Source organism: Arvicola amphibius, chromosome 10 (genome assembly GCF_903992535.2).
Source record: "Arvicola amphibius chromosome 10, mArvAmp1.2, whole genome shotgun sequence".
NCBI lineage: Eukaryota > Metazoa > Chordata > Mammalia > Rodentia > Cricetidae > Arvicola > Arvicola amphibius.
Window position 1 is genome coordinate 80,616,441 of NC_052056.1, and position 26,662 is coordinate 80,643,102.

The 26,662-nt window shown below is 42.3% G+C and overlaps 1 protein-coding gene across 7 annotated transcripts in view; it reads right to left on the minus strand.

The window, feature by feature from the left end:
* Window positions 1-1,653: 1,653 nt before the first annotated feature.
* Window positions 1,654-26,662, minus strand: part of Ift81 (intraflagellar transport 81) — a 90,142-nt gene continuing 65,133 nt past the window's right edge. For 6 of the 7 annotated variants that reach the window (XM_038345349.2, XM_038345353.2, XM_038345348.2 and 3 more), the window contains 7 exons: window positions 23,103-23,231; window positions 21,387-21,476; window positions 13,516-13,602; window positions 12,548-12,619; window positions 12,047-12,132; window positions 6,878-6,923; window positions 1,654-2,404 (listed from right to left, as the gene is read on the minus strand). In XM_038345349.2, coding sequence (XP_038201277.1) covers window positions 2,222-2,404; window positions 6,878-6,923; window positions 12,047-12,132; window positions 12,548-12,619; window positions 13,516-13,602; window positions 21,387-21,476; window positions 23,103-23,231 — 693 coding nt within the window. In that variant the 3' untranslated portion in view covers window positions 1,654-2,221. The remainder of the gene's footprint in view (window positions 2,405-6,877; window positions 6,924-12,046; window positions 12,133-12,547; window positions 12,620-13,515; window positions 13,603-21,386; window positions 21,477-23,102; window positions 23,232-26,662) is intronic. The other variant, XM_038345350.1, reaches the window with a different exon arrangement.

A 26,662-nucleotide genomic window follows, 5' to 3' on the forward strand; every position in this document is an offset into this window, starting at 1 on the left:
TAATGTTCCAATCAAATCACGGACGAATGGAAGGAAGTCTGCATGAAACCCATTAAGTCGCATTACTAAGTGTCCAATGTTACATAAAAGCTATAAATAACTTGTTCTTTTAGAGTTCTCTTTTCAATTTGCTTTCCTTGAAGCAATAGCGATGCTCTGCCTCAGTTAATAAAGCAGCCTCGGAGCTGCCTTTGTGTGTAATCTGCACATTGTTCTGTGCAAAGCAAAGACGGCAGGTGACAGTCAATCCGGACCCAGAGGAGCAAGCCTGCGTGCTGCCATTCACAACCCCAGAATTTAAAAGGAGACCCAGAGGGAGTGTAGGGCTAGAACACAGTAGCCTCTGGGTTTATAATCTTGTGAGATTATCTCTGGGGGAATAAATGTGGTATCTGTAAAAGTCACCTAGTCTTTCAAATATTTGTTGCAGAATTAACATTCGGGCTAATGAAGCATTAGATACTACTGAAAACACACCAAGCCTACAGCTAATCTGGCAGGAACATAATATACTTCAGTGTCCACACACCAATGCATAGTCTCGCCTCTTGTGGCTTCTCATCTGTCAGAGGAAGGCGTGAGAGTGCTGGTAGCTGACAGCTGCCCAGCCAAGACGGTGAATAAACAGAGGACCAGACTCAACCATGAACTGGAACGCTCATCTTCTCCTTCCTCTCTTTCTCTTCTTTGTAAGTGTGAGTGTGTATGAGTGTGCCCATGTGCACACCTGTGTGAATGCATTCGAGTGTCTATCTGTGTGTGGAACAGAGGCTGACTCTGCGATTATGATCACTAATAGGCTTCCAATATTAAGAGTAGATCAGCCTTGTGCCAAAGAGATGCATGTCTGTATAGTTTACACAACACAGACATTCATTCCTTTTTTAAAAGCGCAGTTAAAAAGAACTAGCCCGACTAGGCGGCGGTGGTGACACACGCCTTTAATTCCAGCACTCAGGAGGCAGAGGCAGGTGGATTTCTGTGAGTTCGAGGCCAGCCTGGTCTACAAGAGCTGGTTCTAGGCCAGGGTCCAAAACTACAGAGAAACCCTGTCTCGAAAAAAATTTAAAAATATAAAAAAGAACTAGCCTACAAAGGCCAGACTAGGAATTTAAAATCCAAGTTTTCAAATCAAAAGGCAAGACTTTTGAAAACAGATTGAAACCAAAATGAAGTAAAAGAGAACATACAAGTTTAATATCTTTCTTTCTTTTTTAAAAAAATATTTATTTATTTATTTATTATGTATACAATATTCTGTCTGTGTGTATGCCTGCAGGCCAAAGAGGGCACCAGACCTCATTTCAGATGGTTGTGAGCCACCATGTGGTTGCTGGGAATTGAACTCAGGACCTTTGGAAGAGCGGGTGGTGCTCTTAACCTCTGAGCCATCTCTCCAACCCCTTTAATATCTTTCTTTAAGGAAAACCAAAGAAATCCTTATGTACCTAGCTCAAATAAAGCAGAGGTTGGATGCACTTTGGATTCCTGAATTTCACTAGGAATCCTGTATTGACTTCTTTAGGACAGCTTTAATATTTATAACAGCAGTCCTCAGGGCAGGCATACGATTGTATTATTAGCTCTCCATTCGATGTCTGGTGAGACATTCTGTGAGATGAGAAGTGAATATTAGAAAACACTCTGAAAAGAAAAGATTGGAACAGCTTTATTATTTAAGATCAACAGCCATGACATGTACCAAGCTTTATTTGCTTTTAAATCACATGAAGAGAACAAACGCTTTTCAAAATATTAAACTGGTTTGCATTAACAGAGGAGAAAGAAACTGAAGTGAAACCACAGGGATTGCTGACTTCAGACAAATATTTCTTCAAAACAAGAGATACTAGTTCCTCAAAGAGTCCTCTAACATCAGAAAAAAGATCGAGAAAAACATTAATCCCCCAGTCATTACAGCTTTAAGAACGGCATGGGTCTTAATGGACACATGTTTACATTACAGATAGCAAGCGGAGTCCCTTTCTCATAAAACTCAGGACATCACTTGACGTCTAAACTAAACAAACAACGCAAGCCTCTTCTTCATGTTAAAAAGACTTCTAACCTGATCCGCCTTCTCTTCATTTTCCAAGACTTTAGGAGAAAGGAGTCTGAGAGCAAAAGGATGAACGAGTCCCTTCCAGGGAGGAAGCATGCTTTGCTGGTGATGCACTGGCAGCCAGCGGCACCGGCTAAGCTAAGCACAGCCTGCACAGGCTCAGAGCACTAGCCGGTCCTCTCCGCCCTCCTGAATTACCTGACCAATGGAAGCTTGGTTTTGTTGCTTTAGGAAGCACTGCTTTTTACATTCCATTAGTTGTTCGAGATCACGCCACATCTTTGCTTGCTTCATGTTTGGACCATGACTTTCTCGTACAGCTTTTTGTTTTTCCCGGAGTTTCTATCATTAAAAACAGAAAAAGTAACAATAAAGTATTAGTTAAAGAAATTTACTTCTGTCGCCTGGTGGTGGTGGCGCACGCCTTTAATCACAGCATTTGGGAGGCAGAGGCAGGCGGATCTCTGTGAGTTCGAGGCCAGCCTGGTCTATAAGAGCTAGTTCCAGGACAGGCTTCACAGCTACAGAGAAACCCTGTCCTGAAAAACCAAAAAAAGAAAGAAAGAAAAAAAAAACCCAAAAGAAAGAGATTTACTTCAGTCATCACGAGGCAGAGGGGTATGGTATGTTTTGTATATTTTATGAGTGATTAAGAGGCAACTATGTTCTCTAAAACATTTACACTAAGAATATTTTAAAAGTTAATTAAAATGAACATATATGTAAAATAACCTGATGTTAAAAAAAAATCAGAAAAAGGAGCTGTAGAGATGTCTCAGGGGTTAAGAACACTTGCTACTCTTGCAGAAGGCTCAGGTTTGATTCTCAGACCAACACAGTGCTGGAACACCAGTCCAGGGGCTCTGATGCATACATGTGAAACACTTACATACGTTCAGTTAACAGTCACACACATTTACAAACAAACATATTGCTTCCCAGCCTTTTGGCAAGATCAAGTGTAGGAAACAAAAAAAATATGAGAAAAACAAAAGGAAGAGAGGGGAAGGAAAGGGGGAGGGGAACAGAGGGAAATGGAGGGGAGAGAAGCGAGGAGGGAACAGTCTGGTCTGAGCACAGGATGTAGAGGACTTGAAATCAAGGGACCGGAGGTTCAGCTGTGGCTCTGTCCCATTATTAGCAAGGCACTTAGGTCCCCGGACCTTAGTCTTCTCAATCCTCAGCTGCAGTGAATAGCAGGGAGCAGTGCAAATGTGTGCTTCCCACCCTTCGTCCTTCATGTGATAACACACGGAAACACTTGATGACCTAGGCTGGGTTGTGCATGTTATTATCAGTAGATGCTATATTCTACCCTGAAATAACATACATTCTATGTAAATTCAAATTATCAAACCACTTTTGTATAGCTTCTTCAGAGACATCAGTGATTTTTTTTTTCAAGACAGGGTTTCTCTGTAGCTATCAAACCTGTCCTGGAACTCGCTCTGTAGACCAGGTTGGCCTCAAACTCACAGAGATCCACTCGTCTCTGCCTCCCGAGTGCTAGGATGAAAGGCGTGCGCCACCACCGCCAGGCAATCAGTGATTTTTTAAAAAAGGTGTTTACTATTTAATAAGCCAAAATTTTTATGAAAAATATTTTTTATAAATAGACCAGAAGCAGGTGGATCTCTGTGAGTTCGACACCAGACTGGTCTACAAAGTGAGGACAGCCAGGGCTACAAAGAGAAACCCTGTCTAAAAAAACAAACAAAAAGCAAAAAACCCATTTATTTTATGTTTACTTCTGTGTGTGGGTGTTTTGGCTGTTTGTGTCTGTGCACCAGGTGCTTGTCTGGTCCCCATGGAGGCCAGAAGAGGGCACTGGACCCCTGGAACTGGAGTTACAGAGACGTGTGAGCTGCCATGCTGGTGCTGGGGACTGAATCAGGGTCTGTGGAAGGGCAGACAGCGCTCTTCCCCACTGAGCCATCTCTGCAGCCCCCACAATTACTTTGTTACTAACAGTCTAGAAAGTTTCACCTACTAAGGCTGTTTTACTTACTGACTATAATTATAGATAGAAGTAAAAACTGTTTTCAACTAATTGCAAAAATAAACATTGGTTCTGTAAACCAAGGAAGGCTGATTAAAAAGAGTAGCCAGAGTGAAGCGCCGAGGAGAAAGAAGGTGGAGCTGGCAGTGTACACAGACGGAAGAGTATGACAGAAACATCGACAGAGACGGCAGGAGAACACCACCAGTAGGGAGAGGCAAGCGAGACGCAGCAGCCACTGCACAGGAACACACTCATCTTTCCTCTTTTAGGACACAGCTCATCCACCGTCAGGACAAATGAGAATGCCCGTGGCCGATGCTTGCCCAAATAAGAGGATGAACCAGGATGAAGGCGAGATTTAAACCACTGATTAAATACTGCCCACCCCAGTTATGGATACTAAAAGTAAATATAATAGAAGACAGTGAGAGAACACACAGGAGAATTTTCAGACACAATGCTAATGTAACATTTTTATATAATACAGAAAGCACAGGATTAGCATGAGAAAATTTGTTTCTCATCACAAACATGTTTATGTTTACAAATTAAAAGTATCTGGAAAAACCATTCAAGTATGTTAGGAATTTTAAGAGTTCTGAGCATGACTTTTTCAGTTATAGTAAACCTAAATTATAATTTTTCTTATATTACTGAAACAATTTCCTTACCAGAAATGCTAACAACCTATAAAAATTATTTAAAGGAGTGACTATGGGTAGAGGAGACGGCTCCATGGGTAAGATGCTTGCCGTGCAAGCCTGAGGATCTGGGTTGGGATCCCATCACCTACACCTGGAACTCAAAACTGGGAAGGGGACCGAACAGGAGGATCCCTGGGCCTTGGTGAGGGAGAACCTCAGATCTCACAGTGCAGTGTGACCCCTCTCAATGATGGTGGAGGGTCATCTGTCTATGTGTTACTCTCATTGGTTAATTAATAAAGAAAACTGCTTGGCCTGATAGGTCAGAACATAGGTAGGTGGGGAAGACAAAACAGAATGCTGGGAGGAAAAAGGCACTGAGGCAGACGCCATAGCTTTCCTCTCCGAGATGGATGCAGGATAGAATCTTTCCTGGTAAGCCACCACCTCGTGATGCTACACAGATTACTAGATATGGGTTAAAACGAATATGTAAGAGTTAGCTAATAAGAGGCTGAAACTAATGGGCCAAGCAGTGTTTAAATGAATACATTTCCATGTAATTATTTCAGGTGTAAAGCTAGCCAGGTGGCGGAATGCAGCCTGCCGTTCCTTCTACAAAGGGATTAGAAAAGGGCACTTATGGGTCTCTGGCCTCTGCGTGTGTGTGCACAACACACACTTGGAAACACTAGCTTACTCTCTGGAAATGAGGAGTGAGGATAATTGTGTTATGGGTTAGTCTAGCTCATTCTGCTTAAAAATACTTTATATCCTATTGCTCCTACAGCTTTCCCAGAGATATTGCTTAAGTAAAAAATTACACTGGAAGGAGCAAGAATTTCTTCTTGGTGTTTTGTACATGATCAGCATATGTATTAACACTGAGCTTCCCTCAGCTGAAGAAAAATCTGTAAATGATTTAGAAATTAAGCTTGTAAAGGAATTTAAGGTTTCATAAACATTTCTGTACACATTAGCATCCATCCAGATACTTTTCTTAATTAAAAGATTTCGTGTGTGTGTGTGTGTTAGGTGTTTTAAACTCTGCATGTATGTCTGCACCACATGCATGCCTGGTGCCCACAAAGTCCAGAAGGGGACTTTGAAATCCCTGGAACTGGAGTTATAGACAGTTGTGAGCCACCATGTAGGTGCTAGGAATTGGACCTAGGTCCTCTGGAAGAGCAGCCAGTGCTCTTAACCACTGAGCTATCTCTCCAGCCCCCCAGAACTTTTCTAAACAAGAGAAACAGGGGAAGAGTTTATATTAATATAACATGGAATCTTTAAAGTCTATTGATAATCATACTAATTTCTAAAAATCTAAACAATCTATTGTTAATGTATTTTACAAATGAATGTTTATATAAACTAATTCAAATATACTAATTTATTTTCCCCTTCCTTCCTTCCTTCCTTCCTTCCTTCCTTCCTTTCTTCCTTCCTTCCTTCCTTCCTTCCTTCCTTCCTTCCTTCCTTCCTTCCTTCCTTCCTTCCTTCCTTCTTTTTTAATGGCTTTGCAAGACAGGCTTTCTCTGTGTAGCCCTGGCTGTCCTTGAACTCAGAGATCCACCTGCCTCTACTTCCAAGTACTGGAATTAAAGGTGTGTGCCACCACCACCTGGCTAGTGAACACACACACACACACACACACACACACACACACACACACACACACACCTGCACACGTGCATACTCAAGTGCTCGTACACCTGAGATGGATTTGGACGTCAGAGGATCTCCTTCTAGTGTGAGTCCTGGAGAATTTACTCAGGTCACCAGGCTAACCACACTCAGCACTATTTTTTCTGTCTTTTTTTCTTTTTTTCTTTTCCTTCCTTCCTTCCTTCCTTCCTTCCTTCCTTCCTTCCTTCCTTCCTTCCTTCCTTCCTTTCTTTTGTTTTTTTCCAAGACAGGGTTTCTCTGTGTAACTTTGGAGCCTGTTCTGGAACTCACTTTGTAGACCAGGCTGGCCTTGAACTCACAGAGCTCTACCTGCCTCTGCCTCCTGAGTGCTGGGATTATAGGCGTGAGCTACCATGCCTGGCCTACCCCTTTAAATTCTTAAGAAGGAATTAGCACCCCAAAACTGTAGCCTTCCAAAAGAATGACAATGGCAGAACTGTGCAATAGTCTGAATAGGAAACATTAAAAAATAATTCTTACCTTACCAAGGTTTTCTTGTTCAGTAATATTTTTGGTATACTGTTCCCTAGGGAGTCAACACAATAATTTAACTTCAACTTGAATTGATTTAAACACACCACTAAACTATAAATTAGCAAAGCTATATATATTTACAGTTTCAGCAGAATCAGAATGAAACTCATTGGATACTTTTTCTTCCTCACGTTCAGTCATTTCTTCCAGTGAACAGTAATTTCAAAGGGGGAGGGCAGAGCATTACATGGGAAATTAAGAAAATTAAGATGTTAAGTACTATTTTTGGTTAATCTACCCTTAAAACAATGGCAACCCATGTGCTTAAATTACACATTGCCTTTTAGAGTCTGCAGAGAGAAGGGCGCACTTTAAACACGCTAACTGTGTGATTCTACTGTGCTTCCAGGAAGTCACCCTTCAGAGGAACTCCCACCACTTAGGAAACCAAGCAGATACTATTGGTTCTAAAGTGCACGGACTCCTGGAGACTGACAGGCTGAAGGCATACAGACAGGGAGATGCTGAGGGAGATCACAGTCTATTCAAAGGGATAATGCAGAGCTGTGACAGAGAATGCGACAAGTCTACACATAATGAAGAGGAAAAAGTTCTAAATAAAGATAATTTATATACACACTTATGTGTACATACATTTCTTATGCATTTGCTAACATATACACATGCAGATATATTTGCATTTTTTTAATGATCTCATGTAGCCCAGTATGGCCTCAAACTTAAGTGCATAATTAAAGCCAGTCTTGAATTCCAGACTGCCTGGCCTTTACCTCTCAAGAGCTGGTGATTACAGGGGTGCCACCACCCTCCCTCCCTTCCTTCCTCCCTCCCTCCCTCCTTTCCTCCCTCCCTCCCTCTCTCCTTCTCTCCCCCTTCTTCCCCTTTCCACCCTCTTTACTCCCCCTCCCCCGCCACCAGAGTCTGACTAAATATCTGGCTGGTCTTGAATTCACCTAGGATAAACCAGGTTAGCCTTAAGCTCACAGAGATCTGCTTGCCTCTGTCTCCCAAATGCTGGGATTAAAGGCATGACTCACATACATACACCTTTAATGAGGTTCCACCATTTTTCTCAGGCTGGCCTCAAACTCAGGTATCTCAGGCCAGTCCTAAACACATAATCCTCTAATCTGTCTTCCAAGTGCCAAAGTTACAGGTGTGTATCATCAAGTTCATCTTGAAAGTACTCAATATCTGTGTATGCTACTCCAAATGATTACTTTGATTTTACAAATATTTTTATAAGCTAAAAAACTCATTTTAAAGTAAAAAAAGTATTTAAAAAAATCAAAGTACAAGTATATTTTAATGCTATGTAAAATATATTTAATGCTGCTTGTTTTTTTTTTAAAAGCAGGATTTAAAGTAGGTGACATGTTAAGGTCAGAAGACTGAAGGGTAAAGATTAAGGGACAGATGGCAAGTGTCCAGACTAGCTTATGCCAACTTTACACAAGCTAGAGTCACGTAGGAAAAGGGATTCCCAATTGAGAAAATGCTCCATAAGATGAGGCTGGAGGTAAGCCTGTAATGCATTTTCTTAATCAGTAATCAATGTAAAAGAGCCCTAATTACTGTGGGTCATGCTACTCCAGGGCGGTGATCTTGGGTTCTAAAGGAAGCAGGTTGCGCCAGCCATGAAGAACAAGCCAGGGAGCAGCACCCTCCATGCTTTCTGCTTCAGCTCCTGCCTCCTGGTTCCTGTCTTACTTGAGTTCCTATTCTGTTCCAAATACTTATAAGCTGATATAAACCTTTTCCTCCCCAAACTGATTTTGGTCAATGGATTTTTATCACAGCAATAGAAACCCTAATTAAATAAGGAATGGGAGGAGACTTTAGATCTTATAATTGTTTGTTTGTTTGCTTACTTGCGGGGAAGGGTGTTTCAAGACAGAGATTTTCTGTGTAACAGCCCTGGTCTTGAACTTACAGAGATCCACCTGCCTGTGTCTCCCAAGCACAGGAATTAAAGGCATGCGCAACCATACCTGGCTAAATCATATATTTAAATGCAAACATTGTCTTTATTTCTCTGTGCAAACTAAGATTATACTATTACAAGAATAAAGCAAGAAAAGATGAAGAATCGAAGATATCATAAACCACAGAAGAAGAAATCTAGCAGCGTCAGAAGAGAAAGATCACACCTCTGTAGTGCGAGGAAACAAGAGTGGTTAGGACGGGAACGGCAGGGAAAGCACCCATGGTCCCCGTAGAGAAGTACAGGAGGTATTTGCACACAGAAACAAGGGTGAAAATGGCCAACAGTCTCATGAGCCTTCATTTTGTCCTTATTCATGAAACACAAGGCCCAACTGCTTGCTTTCCACGATCTCCAAATGATGTTAGGATGAGCTAAACATCATAACCCAAGAAGAATGTATGGAGTCAGGTATCTAAAAGCACGTATCCGTGAGTTTAGAATGGCGCACATCTTTATCCCAGCACTTGGGAGACAGAGGCAGGCGGATCTCTGAGTTCCAGGACAGCCAGGACTGTACAGAAAAACCCTATCTGCGGGGACAGCAGGGGTGGGGGGAGAGTATGGTCATGGCTCAGATGGCTTTAAGGAATTCACTAGTATCGTAGGTCTGAGACTTGTCCACATTGTTTTAGCATTCTCATTTACATAACAATTTCTGAGGAAACCAACAGTCTTATTATAGTAGTATGCTAGCCCCAACCTGGCATGCACAAGACTCTAGGTTTGTACCTGGTACTTTGCTGAGAAGGTGGTTGGGGGTGAGGTTAAAACAACAACAACAAATCTTTGGGCTAATTAAAAAGAAACCAATATTGAAAATGGAATGACAATAAGTTTTTGTCTCTGTAATATTTGTAAGCACGTATCCGTGAGTTTAGAATGTAACCAACACTATTTTTCATATAATCTTCAGAAATATTTTAATTAAAATTATGTATGTGTGTGCACTTGCATATGCACACTTGCATCAGAGAACATCTTGCATGAGTGTGTCCTCATCTTCCACAGTGTGGATCCCAGGGGTCTTATTCAGGCTATTAGGCTTGGTGGCAAGCACCTGTACTCTCTGACTCATTTTGCTGACCCCTTTTTACAATATTCAAATGTAATGCTATAGTCACGGCACAATTCTTTTCCACAAAATAACTCGAGGAATATGAAAGTTTATTATGATTGTGTATTATGTATGCATGCAGGTGCACTTACCCATGTGGGTCATACAGAAGCCAGAGGTTGATTTCAGCTAGCTTCCCCCCTTGCCTCTCTTCCTCGTGTTTAAAGCAGTCTCTCTCATTGAGCCTAGAGCTTATGTTTTGGATAAACTGGCTGGCCTGTGAGCCCTATGGGAAGCACCTGTCTGAACCCCAGTGCTGGGGTTCTAGGCACCTGCATCACATCTGCTCTGTGTGGGTGCTGGGGATTCACATTCAGCAACTCATGCTCGTACAGTGAGTGCTTTACTCCTCAGCCATACGGACTTTGTTTTAAATAAAAACTATCTTACACTTACTTATTTTGTATGTGAATGCACATTCAAACACATGTGCCACAGCACACACGTGGAGGTCAGAGAACAACTGGTGGGACTCAGTTCTCTCCTTCCGCTATGTGGGTTCTGGGGATTGAACCCCAGTTGTCAGGGCTGGCATTAGGTACCCTTACCCACTAAACTATCCCGCTGGCCCCATACTGGATTTTTTAGTGATGAAGTACATCCTGTCAGAAAATGACTGGACATTTAACAGTTCAGAAGCAATTACTTCCTTCTTCCTTTTTTTTAGACTGATAACGTTGAAGAAGTGAATTAAATTTCTAAAATGTCTATTTTTCAAGAACAAATCAACTATTCTCATTTCTTATCACTGACAATATAGACTATGAGAGCAAAGTTTACATTCTTTGAAAGAATCTGAATAAACACTTTAATAGTTTAGTATGGAGAACATGCATTAAAGCCACTCTATTCCTAGAGGAGCTCCAGTCGGCCGTGCCTTCCGGTGTACGGCATGGACAGTGCTCCAGGCTCCCTCCTAGGCTTCTCCTGGGAGCACCAATGCTCAGACACTCAAAATCTCAACTGCAGCCGCACATGTGACCCCTACCCTTTTGTGTTCTTACTTGACAGTAAAAAGAAAACTTCTGGGTGATGGTGGTGCACCCCTTTAATCCCAGCACTCAGAGGCAGAGGCAGAGGCAGGTGGATCTCTGTGAGTTCAAGGCCAGCCTGGTCTACAAGAGCTAGTTCCAGGACAGGCTCCAAAGCCACAGAGAAACCCTGTCTCAAAAAAAAAAAAAAAAAAAAAAAAAAAAAAAAAAAAAAGCTGCTGGGCGGTGGTGGCGCACGCCTTTAATCCCAGCACTCGGGAGGCAGAGGCAGGCGGATCTCTGTGAGTTCGAGACCAGCCTGGTCTACAAGAGCTAGTTCCAGGACAGGCTCCAAAGCCACAGAGAAACCCTGTCTCGAAAAAAAAAAAAATACCGAAGGAAAAAAAAGAAAAAAGAAAACACCTCCATTACTGCATTTTATTACAACTTGTAATTTAGCTATAAATGCATTTTAAGGCAAGAGTTGATTCAGTACAGTATGCCACAAGTTGAGACTACAGAAAGTCGCCATTTAAGACTAAGCAGTATTTGCACACCCTTCCCATTTCAAAGGCTGGCAATGCTGCAGTCACATGGTTTCTAGCTAAAAGGCAGAAGTCACACTGTACAATTAGCAGGCAGATGACCAGAGTCCCAGCCATGTGTGCTTACGGAGACAACATTCAAGCGTTCATGCTTACAGAGAGCTAATACACAAGTGCACATATTCTTGGAGGTGGGAGTGGGGTTAATGGTTAATGGAAGGTGAAAGGGTTTGGAACCAGATAATGGTGATGAGTCAGCATTGTAAATGTAATCAGTGCCACTAATGCATGCTTAGAGGTGGCAAAAGTGTAAATTTTACATTTCATATAAATATATATATATATATATATTTATTATATATATATATATATTTATTACATGTCAAAAAGAAAGCAAGATGTACAACTATACCCCATCAGGAGGGCTAGAATCGCTAAGGTTCAGTAATAGCTCAGATGCTCTGTAAGCTTCTATCTTATTTATAAACCTACAGGTGAAAACACTAAGTAAATCAATTCAAAAATAAAATAACTTGCCTGATTGCTTTCCTCTTTTCTTGTTGATCAGAAGAGACGTAAGCCTTCATCTCATCAGTTGCTCGGCGAAGCTGAACTTCCAGGTTCTAAATGCAAAGACAGGCTTCAGGAAGTCTTCACTGTTGGGGGCCTCAGAGGGAGCCTACAAAATGGCTCAGCAGGTAAAGTCTAACAACCTGAGTTCTATCCCCAGAACTGACACAGTGGATGGAGAGAACTGAACCCTGCAAGCTGCTCTCTGACCTCCACAGACTCACCAGGGCACACACACACACAATCCATTAATCAATGAAATATTTTTTAGTCAGGTCTCAGGAAGCAGAGGCAGGCAGATCTCTTTGAGTTTGAGACCAGCCTGGTCTACATAGTGAGTTTTAGGACAGCCAAGGCTACATTAAGAGACCCCCATCTTGAAAATAAAAAAACCAAAACCAAATGAACAAAAAAATAACAGTTTTAAACATTTTCAGGAGCCCTTCTGTTGCATACTCTTTGTCTCACCTTGATCACACAGTTTGTATAATGGTATTTACTCTCCTCCTGAAGACATTCTTCACGCAGTCCTCGTACTTCCTACAATATAATGTTAAGTGGGTAACAAATTATTGAAAGAATAAAAGAGAAGTTGGCTTTAAATGCACAACAGAAGAGAGGTCATCAGAACCACCCCAGCACAAGCTTGTCTACAGTAACAGTGTAGTACCGCTGGCAGCCAGGTGACTCCTGCTGGCACAGCTACTCACTCACCAAGTTCTACGTGACTAGACTCTGGTAGGAGCTAGGGACACAGCACTGAGGAAAACAGGAATGAAGACTATTTGTGATGGGTACAGGCGTTATGTGGGTAGATGGCTCAGTCAGCAGGCCAGGCTGATGAGGACAATGGGAAATACTAGGGAGAGAGATCAGGAAAGTCTGTGAGGAGGCAGTGACCTTCAGGTGGAGATCTATGTGATAAAAATAAAAGGGGAGAGAAGACACTGCATGTCCTGGGCAGAGAGAAGAGTGCACACAATAGCCTGGAGGTGGAACTGAGCTTGGCCAGCCTGGAGTGCTGGACAAGGACTGCAGGACATGGGTATGACCTTGACAAGGCAGGATGAGCCCACACAACAGAATTTGGAGGTTAGGTTTCACTCGAGTGTAGTGGGAAGCCAATGAAGGTGGCCTATATCTGAAACTAGCTTCTTTGTCTGCACTAGGAGATTAAATGTCGGAAGGCAAGAGCATTGGATAGATGACTACTATGGAGTCTGGGCAAGGGAATATAGACCTTAAGCTTCGGTGGTAGTGGTACAGATGGAAAAATTCAGTGGATAAATATAAAGTTCAAAGGAATAAAGGTCTTCGATGCCTTGGAGGCAGGCTAGGAGACGATGACAAAGATGTAAGAACTCGTAACACTGAGTGAGAATGTGCACACACAGGTAGCTTTCGCTAAACTGTTAAAATGAAAACTCCATTCTTACCTGTTCTAATTTGGACCGATTGCTTTCAAGGCCTGCTGCACAGCTATCGTACTGGGCTTTCTTTTCGTCACACTCCTGGGTTAGTTCCTAGTTTGAAAAGGGTAAATGATTAAGTGAAAAACAAACGCACAAAATGTGGCTCTGAAACAATGCGTGGCCTTGTCAGTCTTGTAACTTGAGTCTAAGCTTCTTGGCATACTTATGAGTTATTTATACAACAATTGGACATTTGAGAATTATGACAGATGGAGGTGCTGATAAGAATAATAGCTACCATGTACTCATCTGTGTGCCAGGCTCTTGCTTAGGAGCTGGGGCTACAACAGCGAACAAAACAGCATTCCCTTAAGTAATGCTCTGAGTGCACAGGTTGTAAGAGCTCCAGTGGATGGGCGCAACCTGCACAGCAGCATGCAAGACTCTCAGACCTAATCCAGGCTTGGGGATCAGGGGGCCGACTTCCTGGAGAAACTGATATCTAAACTGAGAATTAGGGATTAGTAAGAATGGTTAGGGAAAGGGAAACAAGGGAAAGAAGATGCTTTTTTCTTTAAACAACAACAAAAAAAATGGAATATCGTGTGTAAAGGATTGGGAAGTACAGGAGATGAAAAATTCAGGAATGTAAGAGTAGTCCAGGGCTGGAGAGATGGCTTAGAGGTTAAGAGCACTGCTTGCTCTTCCAAAGGTCCTGAGTTCAATTCCCAGCAACCGCATGGTGGCTCACAACCATCTGTAATGAGGTCTGGTGCCCTCTTCTGGCCTGCAGGCATACACACAGACAGAACATTGTACACATAATAAATAAATAAATAAATAAATAAATATTTTTTTTTTTTTAGAAAAAGAGTAGTCCATTATCAGTGTATCTGAGAATATCCAGAGAGAAGGATGATGATGAATGTGGGCATCTGATAAGAACTTTGCGAATCCTACCAGGGCACATGAACAATTAAATCTTACAACAATATCCTGAAGGAGGTACTGACTGCTACCTCCACACGATGCTTAGAGAACACTCAGAAAGGCCAGGTCCTGGCCAAGACTATGCGTCTATAAAGGGCAGAGTCAGAGTGAACTCAGGTTCCTCTAAGAGCTTCAAAGTTTAGTCACATATTTTGAAGGAGATAATCTAAAAACCTGCTGCAAATATATAAGGATGCTAAGTATTTGTAAATGCTTGTTAAGGAAGAGCAAATGTCTCTTAAAATCCAGAGCTGAACTGAATTGCCAAGGAATCAGAATCATCAGGACCAGAAACAAGAGACAGACAGCGGCTTTCCTGGGGAAATGAGGGTAAAATCAGCCTGGAAATGACCTTGGTTCTACATAGTAGCACTCTTGGAATCGAGCATTACCATGGAAGATGAGTGTTGTATGGGCTGTCTCTGTTGTGCAGACCCTATATGGCTTTATGTATTAAAATGAGCTAATGGGAGGCCAGCGAGATGGCTCAGTGAGCGACAGCGCTTGTTGACAATCCCTGGGACTCATGCAGTGGGCAAAAAACTGACTCCCACAAGTCCTCTGACATAGATGAACATATATGTACACACATACATACCCCCCACACCAAAATAAATGACTATAACAATCGTATGTCCCATAAGTAGGAAAAGGTCAGCAGCTGTGTGCACTTAGACAGCTTCTCACTGAGATGAACTTGCTACAGTTGATGACAGAGACTTCTTCAAAAACAAAGCGAAACGAAACACACAAACATGGCTGGTCTGGAACTTAAAACTCACTATGTAGACTAGTCTGGTCTCAAACTCACAGAGATCTGCCCGCCTCTGCCTTTTGAGGCTGAGATTAAAGGCCTGTGTCACAATGACTGGCTAGTGACAGCTTTTCTTTTCTTTTTTTGACCTGTGAATCTGAAATCTAAACCAATCAAGATACAGCTTGGCTGCCATGGGTTCTTTAACTCAGGCTGACAATGGATTTAGATTTCTCCACCTACACGGTCTAAGAACTTGCAAGCTGAGATAGTAGCTCAAAAGTAGCTTCTAGCTTATGACAGTTCTAACACATTAGGCCAGAAAACTGAATAACCACTCCCTGCTGCCAGAATTCAAGGACAAACAATCCACAGAGCACATGACTGCAGTCCAGCTTTTGGGAGGCTGGCAGAAGAGGAGGCGAGTGAGTCACACAGCTATACTCTGTTTCACAGAACAACAGAGACAGACATTGGTGTGCACACACATACACAGAATAAAGTAAAATGAACCAAAAAAAAGGAATTTGAGGGCTGGAGAAATGGGTCAGCAGTTGAAAGCTAGGCTCACAAGCAGAGGACTTGAGTTTAGTTGCCAGCACACATGTTATGAGATGCACAACCTCTTTTATTCCGGTTCCAGTGCATCTATTGCTCTCTTCCGGCTTCTCTGTGCCCCCATACAAACAAACAAAGGAATGAACGAATAAACGACTTTCAGGGAGGGTGGCTGCGTGGAAGGAAGGTGTGACATACAGGCAGCAATGGTGAGCACTGGTAGCTAAGAGGTGAATCTAAACCAGACATGACTGTATAAAGTAGGAATTATGATAGTAAAATCACCATGACAGCTACTCTCAGAGACGAAGAAATAAGAAAATAAAATGTCAGAGGACTATTATGCCCAAAGTCCGGATCCCCAAAACATTACCACGAAACCGTATCTGATGCAAAAGCAGAGTCTTTATTGTGAGTTAACTCGGGTCCTCCATTTGTTTGAAGCAGGGCAGCAATAGGACTAGGAAAGACCTAGGTCTCAGGAAAAACCAGAGCAGCAAACATAGGGGGTTTATATAGGGGAAGAGGTTTGGGGAATTCCAAGCCTCTGGGCTTGTGATTGGCTGCCCCGAGTGGGGTGAGGCAGACTTCAGGCTTGGGATTGGCTAACCCCTATGATGAAAAGGAATTTCCAGGCCTGAGGAAATTCCCAATTGCTAGTAACTGCTTGAAGGGAATTCCAAGCCTCTAGGGCCTCAGTGATTGGTCTGTTTTCCCTGCTAAGGGATTGGCTGGTTTTGTGTCAGGAGCAGAGATGGCTCTAAATCTGGGGCTAAACTGTGTTTCTTTCTTTGGTTCTTTTTACCTTTTCTGACTCTAACTTTGGGACCAGGAGAATTTCTTTGGTATGCTATGAATCTAGGGGCTTAGTGTGTTCTTTTGGTCCTGGTTTCAGGGTCTGGGGACATTTCTCAGGCTCTAGGTTTGGGGACAAAGTGTCTTTCTTTCCCTGGCTCTGAACCTGGAATCAGACTGCTTGGGGTGGGGGGTTGTGTTAGGATTATGAACTCACTGAATCTGTGGATGCCTCTCAAGGACAGCACTACCTGTGTGTGTGTGTTGGGGGGGTAAATTATTCTAAAATCTGTGTATTAGCAAATGATGTTAATTAATCTTAGTCTTTATTAAGTCAAGAATATATATGAAAAAGAGGAAATTATAATCAAAGTAGAAGACAAAAAGGACATAAAGGAAGGAAATAAATGAAGAAAAACTGGCTTCTGGAACGGAAGGTGGACAGTAAGAAATTAAGCAAAGAAACAGCACAGTACATAGGCTACACAAAAGAAAAAATCCTGACAGATCCATAATCTGACTAAGCGCATGGAAGCACAGCCACACAAACCCCAATACCTCCTGTGCTGGGACACACAGGACAAAAACAATGGCACAAGAAACGGAGTCAGAAGAAATAAGAGGCTGCACCAAGCAATAAGAAATCTGGCTCACCTGCTTCCCAAACAATACCGGGCAAAAGCATCACCAAGAGTGAAGTCGGGAAACAAAAAGGTAGGGTGATATAACTTACCAGGAAAGGCTTTCTGTTTGCATGATTTTGTAAGCAAAGTTTTTAGGTGAAGTAAAACACACCTCACATGGAGTTTATCGCCTTTTGCTTTTGTTTGTTTTGTTTGTCCAGACAGGGTTTCTCTGTGTAGCCCTGGCTGTCCTGGAACATACTCTGTATATCTGGTTGGCCTTAAACTCACAGAGATCCACCTCCTCTGCTGAGATTAAAGGCGTGCACCACCATCACTTGGCAATTTTCTTGTTTTTTGTTTTTTTAATTTTTAAGAGTGAGTGGAATAACGTCAAAGGATGTCTTTTCAGGATACAACAGTGCATCACAGTATAACATGCATCACAGTATAACATGCATCACAGTATAACAGAATCAAAGCAAACAGGCAAACACTAAGAAAGATAATAGTAAACAAAACTCTGCTGCCAGAGGAGGCAAAGAAGTTGAGAATGGAAGGAAGAAGTTAAAAAGATCAAACCACAGCAGCTTCCTCCCTCCTCAAGGTGGGAATTAGTAGATACTATCTAATCAAACAATGGCTAAAACAAAACCACAAGCTGGAACACAGCTACTCCAACACAGACAGAGAGACTCTGCACAGGCTTTAACACTGAAAGTCAAACAAAGTGATACCACTAAGACTACCTATGTCTTTATGTCAATAGACAGAAACAATGAAACTTATTAAAATAAACCTTTCAGATTATAACACACAGCAAAATCTAATTTAAGATTTGTCAAAAATATGTAAAGTGCTGGGCACGCTTTTAATCCCAGCACTAGGGAGGCAGAGGCAGGCAGATCTCTGTGAGTCCAATGCCAGCCTGGTCTACAGAGAGAGTTCTGGGACAGGATCCAAAGCTACACAGATAAAACCTGTCCCCCAAAAAACAAAACCAAAACCAAAAGTATAAGAAGGGAGAAATGTATAGTAGCCAACTGTAAAAAAAATCTGACCATGACAGACAGGCTTGATTTTAGTCTGCCTTTAATATAAATTTGTATTTGTGATAATGTGTGTGTGTGTGTGTGTGTGTGTGTGTATGTGTGTGCATGTGTTTGCTTGTGTGAGTGATGTGGGAGGGTCTTCTGTTTGAGTTGATTTCATTGGTTAATGAAGAAACTGCCTGGCCCATTTGATTGGCCAGCCCTTAGGTGGGAGGAGTAGACAGAACAGAATGCTGGGAAGGGAAGTTAATAAATTGCCATGCCTCTGCTCTCTGAGCCAGACTGCCGTTCCTCTCCTCAGGGAGACAGACGCGATAAAGCCAGCCGCCAGGTCAGACATGCTGAAACTTTCCTGGTAAGACACCACTCGTGGTGTTACATAGATTATTAGATATGGGTTAGTCAAGATGTGAGTAAGAGGCTGAAATTAATGGGCCAGGCAGTGTTTAAAAGAATACAGTTTGTGTGTTGTTATTTTGGGTAAAGCTAGCAGGCAGCCAGGAGCCGAGCGGCGGGAAGTGAGTCTCTGTGTGTGGTTTGATAGCAAGTGTGTGTTAGGGAACTTGACCCAAAGCATTTCACATGCTACACACAAGCTCCGCTACTGAGCTATGCCCATAGCCCCTAGAAATAATTAGATTTTTAGAAAGTAAATATATGTAAAACAAATTTAAGGCAGCCATTAACTAATTAGTTAGGGCATGGAAAGATGGCTCAGAGTTAAGACTGCTCACAACTCTCCCAGAGGACCTGAGTTCGTATCTCAGCACATACACGGGGCAGCTCACAACCATCTGTAACCCCAGATCCAAAGGATCCAAGGAGTTCTAGTCCCCCATAGTCTTCCCACTTTTGCTATATGCTATCACACACACACACACTGAATACAAAAATAACAATAAAGAAATCTTTGCCACATGTCTTTAATACTAACACTTGGGAGGCAGAGGCAGGTGAATCTCTGTGAGTTTGAGGCCAGCCTGGTCTACAGAGCGAGATCCAGGACAGCCAGAGTTATGTAATCAGACTCTGGAGAGAGAGAGAGAGAGAGAGAGAGAGAGAGAGAGAGAGAAATAGAGAGAGAGAGAGAGAGAGAAATAGAGAGAGAAATAGAGAGAGAGAAAGAGAGAGAAAGAGAGAGAGAAAGAGAGAGAGAGAGAAATAGAGAGAAATAGAGAGAGAGAAATAGAGAGAGAAATAGAGAAAAAGAGAGAGAGAGAGAGAGAGAGAGAGAGTCAGAGTGATTCAGGTCCTATGGACAGAGGTAAATCTGAAGAGAGAGGAAGGGAGTGGGCTGAGATGGTGAGAGAGCTGCTTGACCAGCAGCAACAGCAGAGATGACCCTGCAGACGCAAAGCAACAGGATCTCCACAACACAGGGCAGCAACAGGATATCCAGGGGGAGCCCTAGCGAGGGTTCAGCATAGATATGGTAGTAGAAACCAGAGGCTTCAAACCAGACCAGTGACTCTCTGCAGTGAACACCCTGATCAGCTGATCCTTTAAAACCTCACAGTAGATGGAGTCAAGCAGTCATAACTTCAGTATTTGTGGTCCAGATCTGACATAACAAAAGCCAAGTTTAACCTTACTAACTCCTCAGCTGAAAAAAGATACAATATTTTAAATTACTCTTGGTCTTTTAAACACATGGTAGTGTCACCAGGCATGATGACACACACTTCTAATTCTAGTACGTGGGGACTGAGGCAGGCAGATCTCTCTGAGTTCAAGGTCAGCCTGCTCTACAGAGTGAGTTCCAGGCTAGTCAGGACTACATAGTAAGATCTTGACTTAAAACAAAACAAATAAAATAAAAGGGTATGGCTTAATAAATATTGTTAATATCAAATATCATCACGATCCATAAGTCCCCAATGCTGCTATAACTTCTCTGGTTCAGACTTTCTTAGAGTCCCTTGACCGGCTCCATGATACATATATGTAATACACTACTGGCTCTTTAGATGTGTTTTCTTTTATCTTGCTTCAATTTCTTTACAGGCTGGTACTATATCACTCATCTACTCTGTGATGGGAGCAGTGTGTAATAAGACATTGAAATAAAGACAACTTAGGCCAGACATGGTGGCACATGCCTTTAAGCCTAGCACTTGGGAGGCAAAGGCTTGAGGACTTTTGTGAATTTGAGGCCAGCCTGGTTTACATAGAGAGTTCCAGGATAACCAGGGATACGTAATACAGGGATACATAATAGCACATAATAGAGGAGAAAGACCATGTCAGAGAGAGAGACAGAGAGACACACACACAGAGAGAGAGAGGGGGGGGGGAGAGGAGAGAGGGGGGAGAGGGGGGAGAGAGAGGGGGAGGGAGAGAGAGAGAGAGAGAGAGAGAGAGAGAGAGAGAGAATTTCCAGGTTAGAGTCAGACCTCTACTTTTGTATCCCATTTGTCTATCCGGAGCCATTATGTTACTAAACCTGTCTCTGACTGTATGGCATTTTCTATAAAAAGGAAATTATGTCTAACTGATTCCAAAGTCTATGTGATTTTCTGCTCTGGGGCTGATTTTGACAGATGGTGTTCACGTGGAACTGGTTTTCTAGTTCCATCCCCAAGCACAAGCAAGATAGCTTGCACTCAAACTTCCAATTACTACAGAGAATGAGGAAGTAGCAGCTGCTAATGGCAATGGTAGAGGCCACTGGATCCTGCTGTAGAGGGCACTTACTTCTGACAGTTCCTCTTTAAATCAGGGCTTAGAGTTAGCTTCCCAGTAGCGGCACTTGTACCTCTCCTACTGTATTCGGCCCACAAGCCCGCAGAACAGTCAGCTTGCCTCTATAGCTGACTTCAGTGGTGCCCAGGCACAGAGAATGGGGTCTAATAAATGCAGATGATTTAAAAGAAAATTTTCATCTGGCTGCATTTTTGTATTCCCATTTAAATTCCTTCTCCTCCACCCGAACCCTCATTAAATTATGACACAGTGGGTAGCATAAACTCAGTAAAGCCTTTGTGGGCCACATAACCACTGGCTTATGTCATAGCAACACAGTCACAATAATTTTCTTTCCATTTTCTCCCAAGTGGAACACTTAGAGCCCACCTAGTTCATCTGGGCAAGACAGAGCTGAAACTATCTCAAAGTCAAACTTACCTGACGTTTCTGACGCAACTGCCGGAGTTCTTTTATGACTGGGGCCAGAGCTGACTTCTTTTCTGATACCAGGGAATTCAGTTTTTTTACCTGTCATTTAAGAAAAAAAAAATGACATCTACAAAAATGAAAAAAATGCTACATACATAAAAATACTATTGCAGTTAAATAAAGATTAAAAAAAACAAAAAAAAAACACCTGTAGGCCGGGCGGTGGTGGCGCACGCCTTTAATCCCAGCACTCGGGAGGCAGAGGCAGGCGGATCTCTGAGTTAGGGGCCAGCCTGGTCTACAAGAGCTAGATCCAGGACAGGCTCTAGAAACTACAGGGAAACCCTGTCTCGAAAAACCAAAAAAAAAAAAAAAAAAAAAAAAAAAACCTGTAAATTACTTCAGTGCCAAACAATAGAAAGGGGATTTATCAAATGTTAATTTCTACTTTCTTGTCTTTTTTGTTTGTTTGTTTTTGTTTTGCAGGGGTTAATGTAGCTCTGGCTGTCCTAAAACTCACTATGTAGACCAGGCTGGGCTCAAACCCACAGAGATCCATTTGCTTCTGCCTCCCGAGTGCTGGGACTAAAGCTATGTATCACTACACTTAGCCAGTAGATGTTAATTTCTTAGCAAGGTGAAATGCTATTTATTGGTTCAAATGTCTATTATCATGATTGCAAACTATGACAAGGAAATGTTTGTTAACACTGAATGCATGACGCGACAATACAGTTACTTGTCTACCACTATAAGATATGGTCTGTTAAAACATGTGTAACTCAGGTCTCAGGAAATACACACAAATATGCATGGGGGTTTTCAATATACTTAACCTGAATGGCCTGACAGAATAGGGGTCCTGAAGGCCTCCTCTATACTAAATACTAACCCTTTTTAGTAACTAGATTTGGTCAAAATCCAGAAAGTTCTAGACAACACTCAGGGTAGTTTTCTGATTTGTGGCAGCAACTATTTACCAACAAATAAGGAAAGATTTCAAAGTTATGAATGATGCCTTCTGAGAGTGTCTCAGTGCATTTGGAGGAACATCAGGACATACACAAAGCTGAAAAAATTCTAGTACTTACTTTTACCATAAACACTTCTTTAATGTCATATTAAGATTCAAAGTATACACTGTTTTAAGTTGAACAATCATATTGCAATGGAAAAATTCAAGAGATAGATTTTAAGAAACAGATGAAAGAATGCAGGAAGAAAGCGAGGTTTGAGTGGATGTGTGTTGTGACATGAGCTGAGGACTAGCGCCTGAGTCCCAAAGGAGCGGCACAGCCTTCCTCTGGTCTGAGTGCGAAAGTTGACAGTGAGAGCAGACCGCGCCCACCATAGCTTTCTCCCCATAGCTGTGTACAGCCCGAAGCCCTACAGAGACTGCTCCTATGCAGATTGACTCAACCTGCCTGCTTGTGCAGTGGTATGTAATAAACACTACACATGGTGTGGGGCTGCAGCTGCCCCATCCATGCGCGCAGACCACCTGACCCCAGCTTTTCCATACACGTGCCAGTGTGTCTGTCCTTTCTTCTTTCCCTTGCTGCCCCAGTTAGGTCAACCCCTAGAGTCATGCATGCATGTGGCAAAAGAATATAAAGTAAACAATGTATAGAGATTAATATTTAAGTGCTTAACTGAAAATTAAACATAAAAACCTGCCTTCCAACCATATAAGTCAATAAAATAAACGAGACAGAGTGTCATCACCATTTCAGACATGTCATCCAGGGTTCGGCCTTTCATCTCATCCACCTCACTCTTGAGGGCCGACACCCTTTCCAGCTCCTCCTGGGTGTAACTGTACCCAGACACACCCTTCTTCTCCTCAACAGTGTGCTGGAAGGGACAAAAAGACCATGACTGTTGACATATTTTTCCCATAAGAAATACTTTATATTTCTGTTGAAAAGTTGTAATTAATAAATTTGTTTAAACTCCCAACAGACAATCTGCACTCACTTCAATTATTACTTCATCCAGGAACTCGTCTTTATACACTATAAACCTATGTTCAAAGTTGCCATGCTCTCTTCAGAAGCATAGGAAGTATATTTAATTTCAGACTCTCAAATAATTCTTAGCATAGAACCTAAAACGCATGATATACTCAGTAAATATTTGGTGAGTACACGCACTCATAAGTGACAAGTTGTATTCATTCACTCCTCTGATATTTCTTATATACTAGCTTTTTTTTTTTTTTTTTTTTTTTTTTTTTTTTTTTTTGGTTTTTCGAGACAGGGTATACTAGCTTTTTTGAGCACAGTTCTGGGCACCAGTGTAGAACAGTGAACAAAAAAGGACAAGGACTCTTCCCTCAAAAAGCAATAGTGGAAATAAATACGCAAGACAAAGACAAGTAAGGCCGGGCGGTGGTGGCGCACGCCTTTAATCCCAGCACTTGGGAGGCAGAGGCAGGCGGATCTCTGTGAGTTCGAGGCCAGCCTGGTCTACAAGAGCTAGCTCCAGGACAGGCTCCAAAGCTGCAGAGAAACCCTGTCTCGAAAAACCAAAAAAAAAAAAAAAAAAAAAAAAAGAACAAAGACAAGTAAGTAGAATATATTCAAGGTGAGAATAGATCTGGAAACTTTTTTAAAAGATTTATTTATTTATTATTTATTATGTACACACTGTTCTGCCTGCATTCCAGAAGAGGGCACCGGATCTCATTACAGATGGCTGTGAGCCACCATGTGGTTGCTGGGAATTTAACCCAGGTCCTCTAGGAAGAGCAGCCAGTGCTCTTAACCTCTGAGCCATCTCTCCAGCCCCTAGATCTGGAAACTTAAACCATAAAGTTGTTCGAGAAAATGTATGACATCTGTGCAAAGCTGTGAGGAGATATTAAAGTGGGACCCCAACAATTGAGTAGCAGAGTTAGTTTGGAAGAAAACATCAGAGTGTAACATCCTGGAAGACAAGTGGAAAAATGTGTTGTGCACGCATGCGTGTGAGGTTGCATTGTGTGGAGGCCAGAGGTAGACCCCAGGTGTCTTTCTCAATTGTTCTCCACCCCATTTTTTTGAGACAGTGTTCTTCACTGAGCCTGGAGCTCGGTGATCCGGCTAGACTGACTTGCCAGTAGCCACAGCAATGGTCTTATCTCTGTCTCCCTGGAGCCAGGATAACAGGCTTGCAGTGGTGCACTTGACTTTTACATGGGTGCTAACTCAGGTCCTCATGCTTACAAGGCAAGGGCTTTACTGGCTGAGTCATCTTCCTAGTTCCTGTAGAAAAACATTACGGAGAAGAAGAAATGGCCAGCTATGCTAAATGCTGCTAAAAGGTTGAGTAAGAAAAGGATTCAAAATCAAAGGTAACTGTGATCTAGTGACAGGGTTCTGTGGCATGGAAAGTTTTAAAACCTATTGGAAGCCAGGGATGCTGGCACAAGACTGTAATTTCAACACTCAGAAGACTGATGCAGGAAGATCAGGAGTTCAAAGCCAGCTCGGGCTACATGGTGAGTTTTAGGACAGCCTAGCCTACACAGAAGACCCCACTTCAAAGAAAAATAAAAATATAGTCAGGGGCATGAAAATATCACATGTGAAGCCTGATATCCAATAAAAATTACAGATAAAGAAAGAAAGATAGCAAAACAGACCTGGAAAAATGACTCAGCGGTCAAAAGCACTTGCTGCTCTTTGATAGAGGATCCACGTTTGGTTACTAGTAACCATATGGACGCTCACAACCATTTGTAACTCTAGTTCCAGGGGATCTGATGCCCTCTTCTGACCTCTGTGGACATACATATATGCAGGCTAAAGGTTTATACACATAAAAATACAAATAAAGGCCAGGCAGTGGTGGCGCATGCCTTTAATCCCAGCACTCGGGAGGCAGAGGCAGAGGCAGATGGATCTCTGTGAGTTCGAGGCCATCCTGGTCTACAAGAGCTAGTTCCAGGACAGGCTCCAAAGCTACAGAGAAACTTTGTCTCAAAAAACCAAAAAAAAACAAAAACAAAAACAAAAAACCCCCCAAAAACAAAACAAATAAATAATCTAAAAGAATAAAAGGTAGCAAAACATAAAACAATCCAAAGTGAATCACTATGAGAAACAGTAATATGGAATAAAAAAAGAAAAAAATAAACAAAAAAAAATGAAACACATAATAAAAAAAATGGGACAAATGAGATGGCTCAGGGGTAAGGACACTTGCTGCAAAGCCCGATAAGTTTGATCCCGGAGACCCACGTGGTGGAAGGAGAGAGCAGACTCCTAGAAGTTGTTCTCTGACCTACACATATGCAGTGATAAATGAAAACACATAGGAACACACACAACAAACAAATAAATGTAATATCAATAAAAAAGGACCATGGGGAATGGTGACTTTGGTGATATTTTGTTTGTGCTATAACAAATAAAGCTTGCCTGGAGATCAGAATGTGGAGATAGCCACTAGTTAGCCATAGAGGCCAGACAGTAGTGGCACACACCTTTAATCCTGGCACTCAGGAGTCAGAGGCAGACGAATCTTTGTGAGTTCAACGCCACCCTGGGCTATGTGAAATTGATCCAGTCTAAAAGAGAAATAGAGCTAGGCAATGGTGGCTCACACCTTTAATCCCAGTATTTGGGAGTCATGCACCTTTAATCCCAGCACTAGGGAAGCATAGACAGGAAGGAAAGGGATATGGCTGGGCAGAGGGAGGAATATAAGGCAGGAGCAGGCAGGAGCTCAGTGCATTCAGTCTGAGGATTCATGGAGACAGGATCTCACCCACTTTGGTCTGAGGATTCAGAAGAGGTAAAAGGTCTCTCTAGTGGTTGGCTCCTTTACCTCTCTGATCTTTTAGAATTTATTCTGATATCTGATGATAGCGGAAGCTCTGTTAACCAATCACCTTTAAGACGTGGAACCTAGTTAAGCCCTGGCTACCTGGAGCCCAGGAAAAAACTGGGACAGACCAGGTGTGTGCTCTCTCTGGGTAATTCCTGCGGGACACAGCGAAACTCGGACTTCCCATTTTTGTGGCATTCTTTTTTATAACAATTAAAAAATATAATTGTTTATCTTTAAGCTAGCCTGGTTATTTCCCAAATCGAGCAAACAATTACAGTTGGTGCCTGTTTCGTGGGGCCACTTGAGTCTCTGGCAGCCCTGGCCAACGGCGGCTATGCCGCGCTCATTTGGGCAATCTTAACAATAATGCAATTATCACTGCCAATTTTGAAACTGGTGTTGTTAGGACCCACGTTTGGGTCATGGTAAATCTTCAGTTCTAGGTTCTTCATCGCGGAACTGAAAAGTTT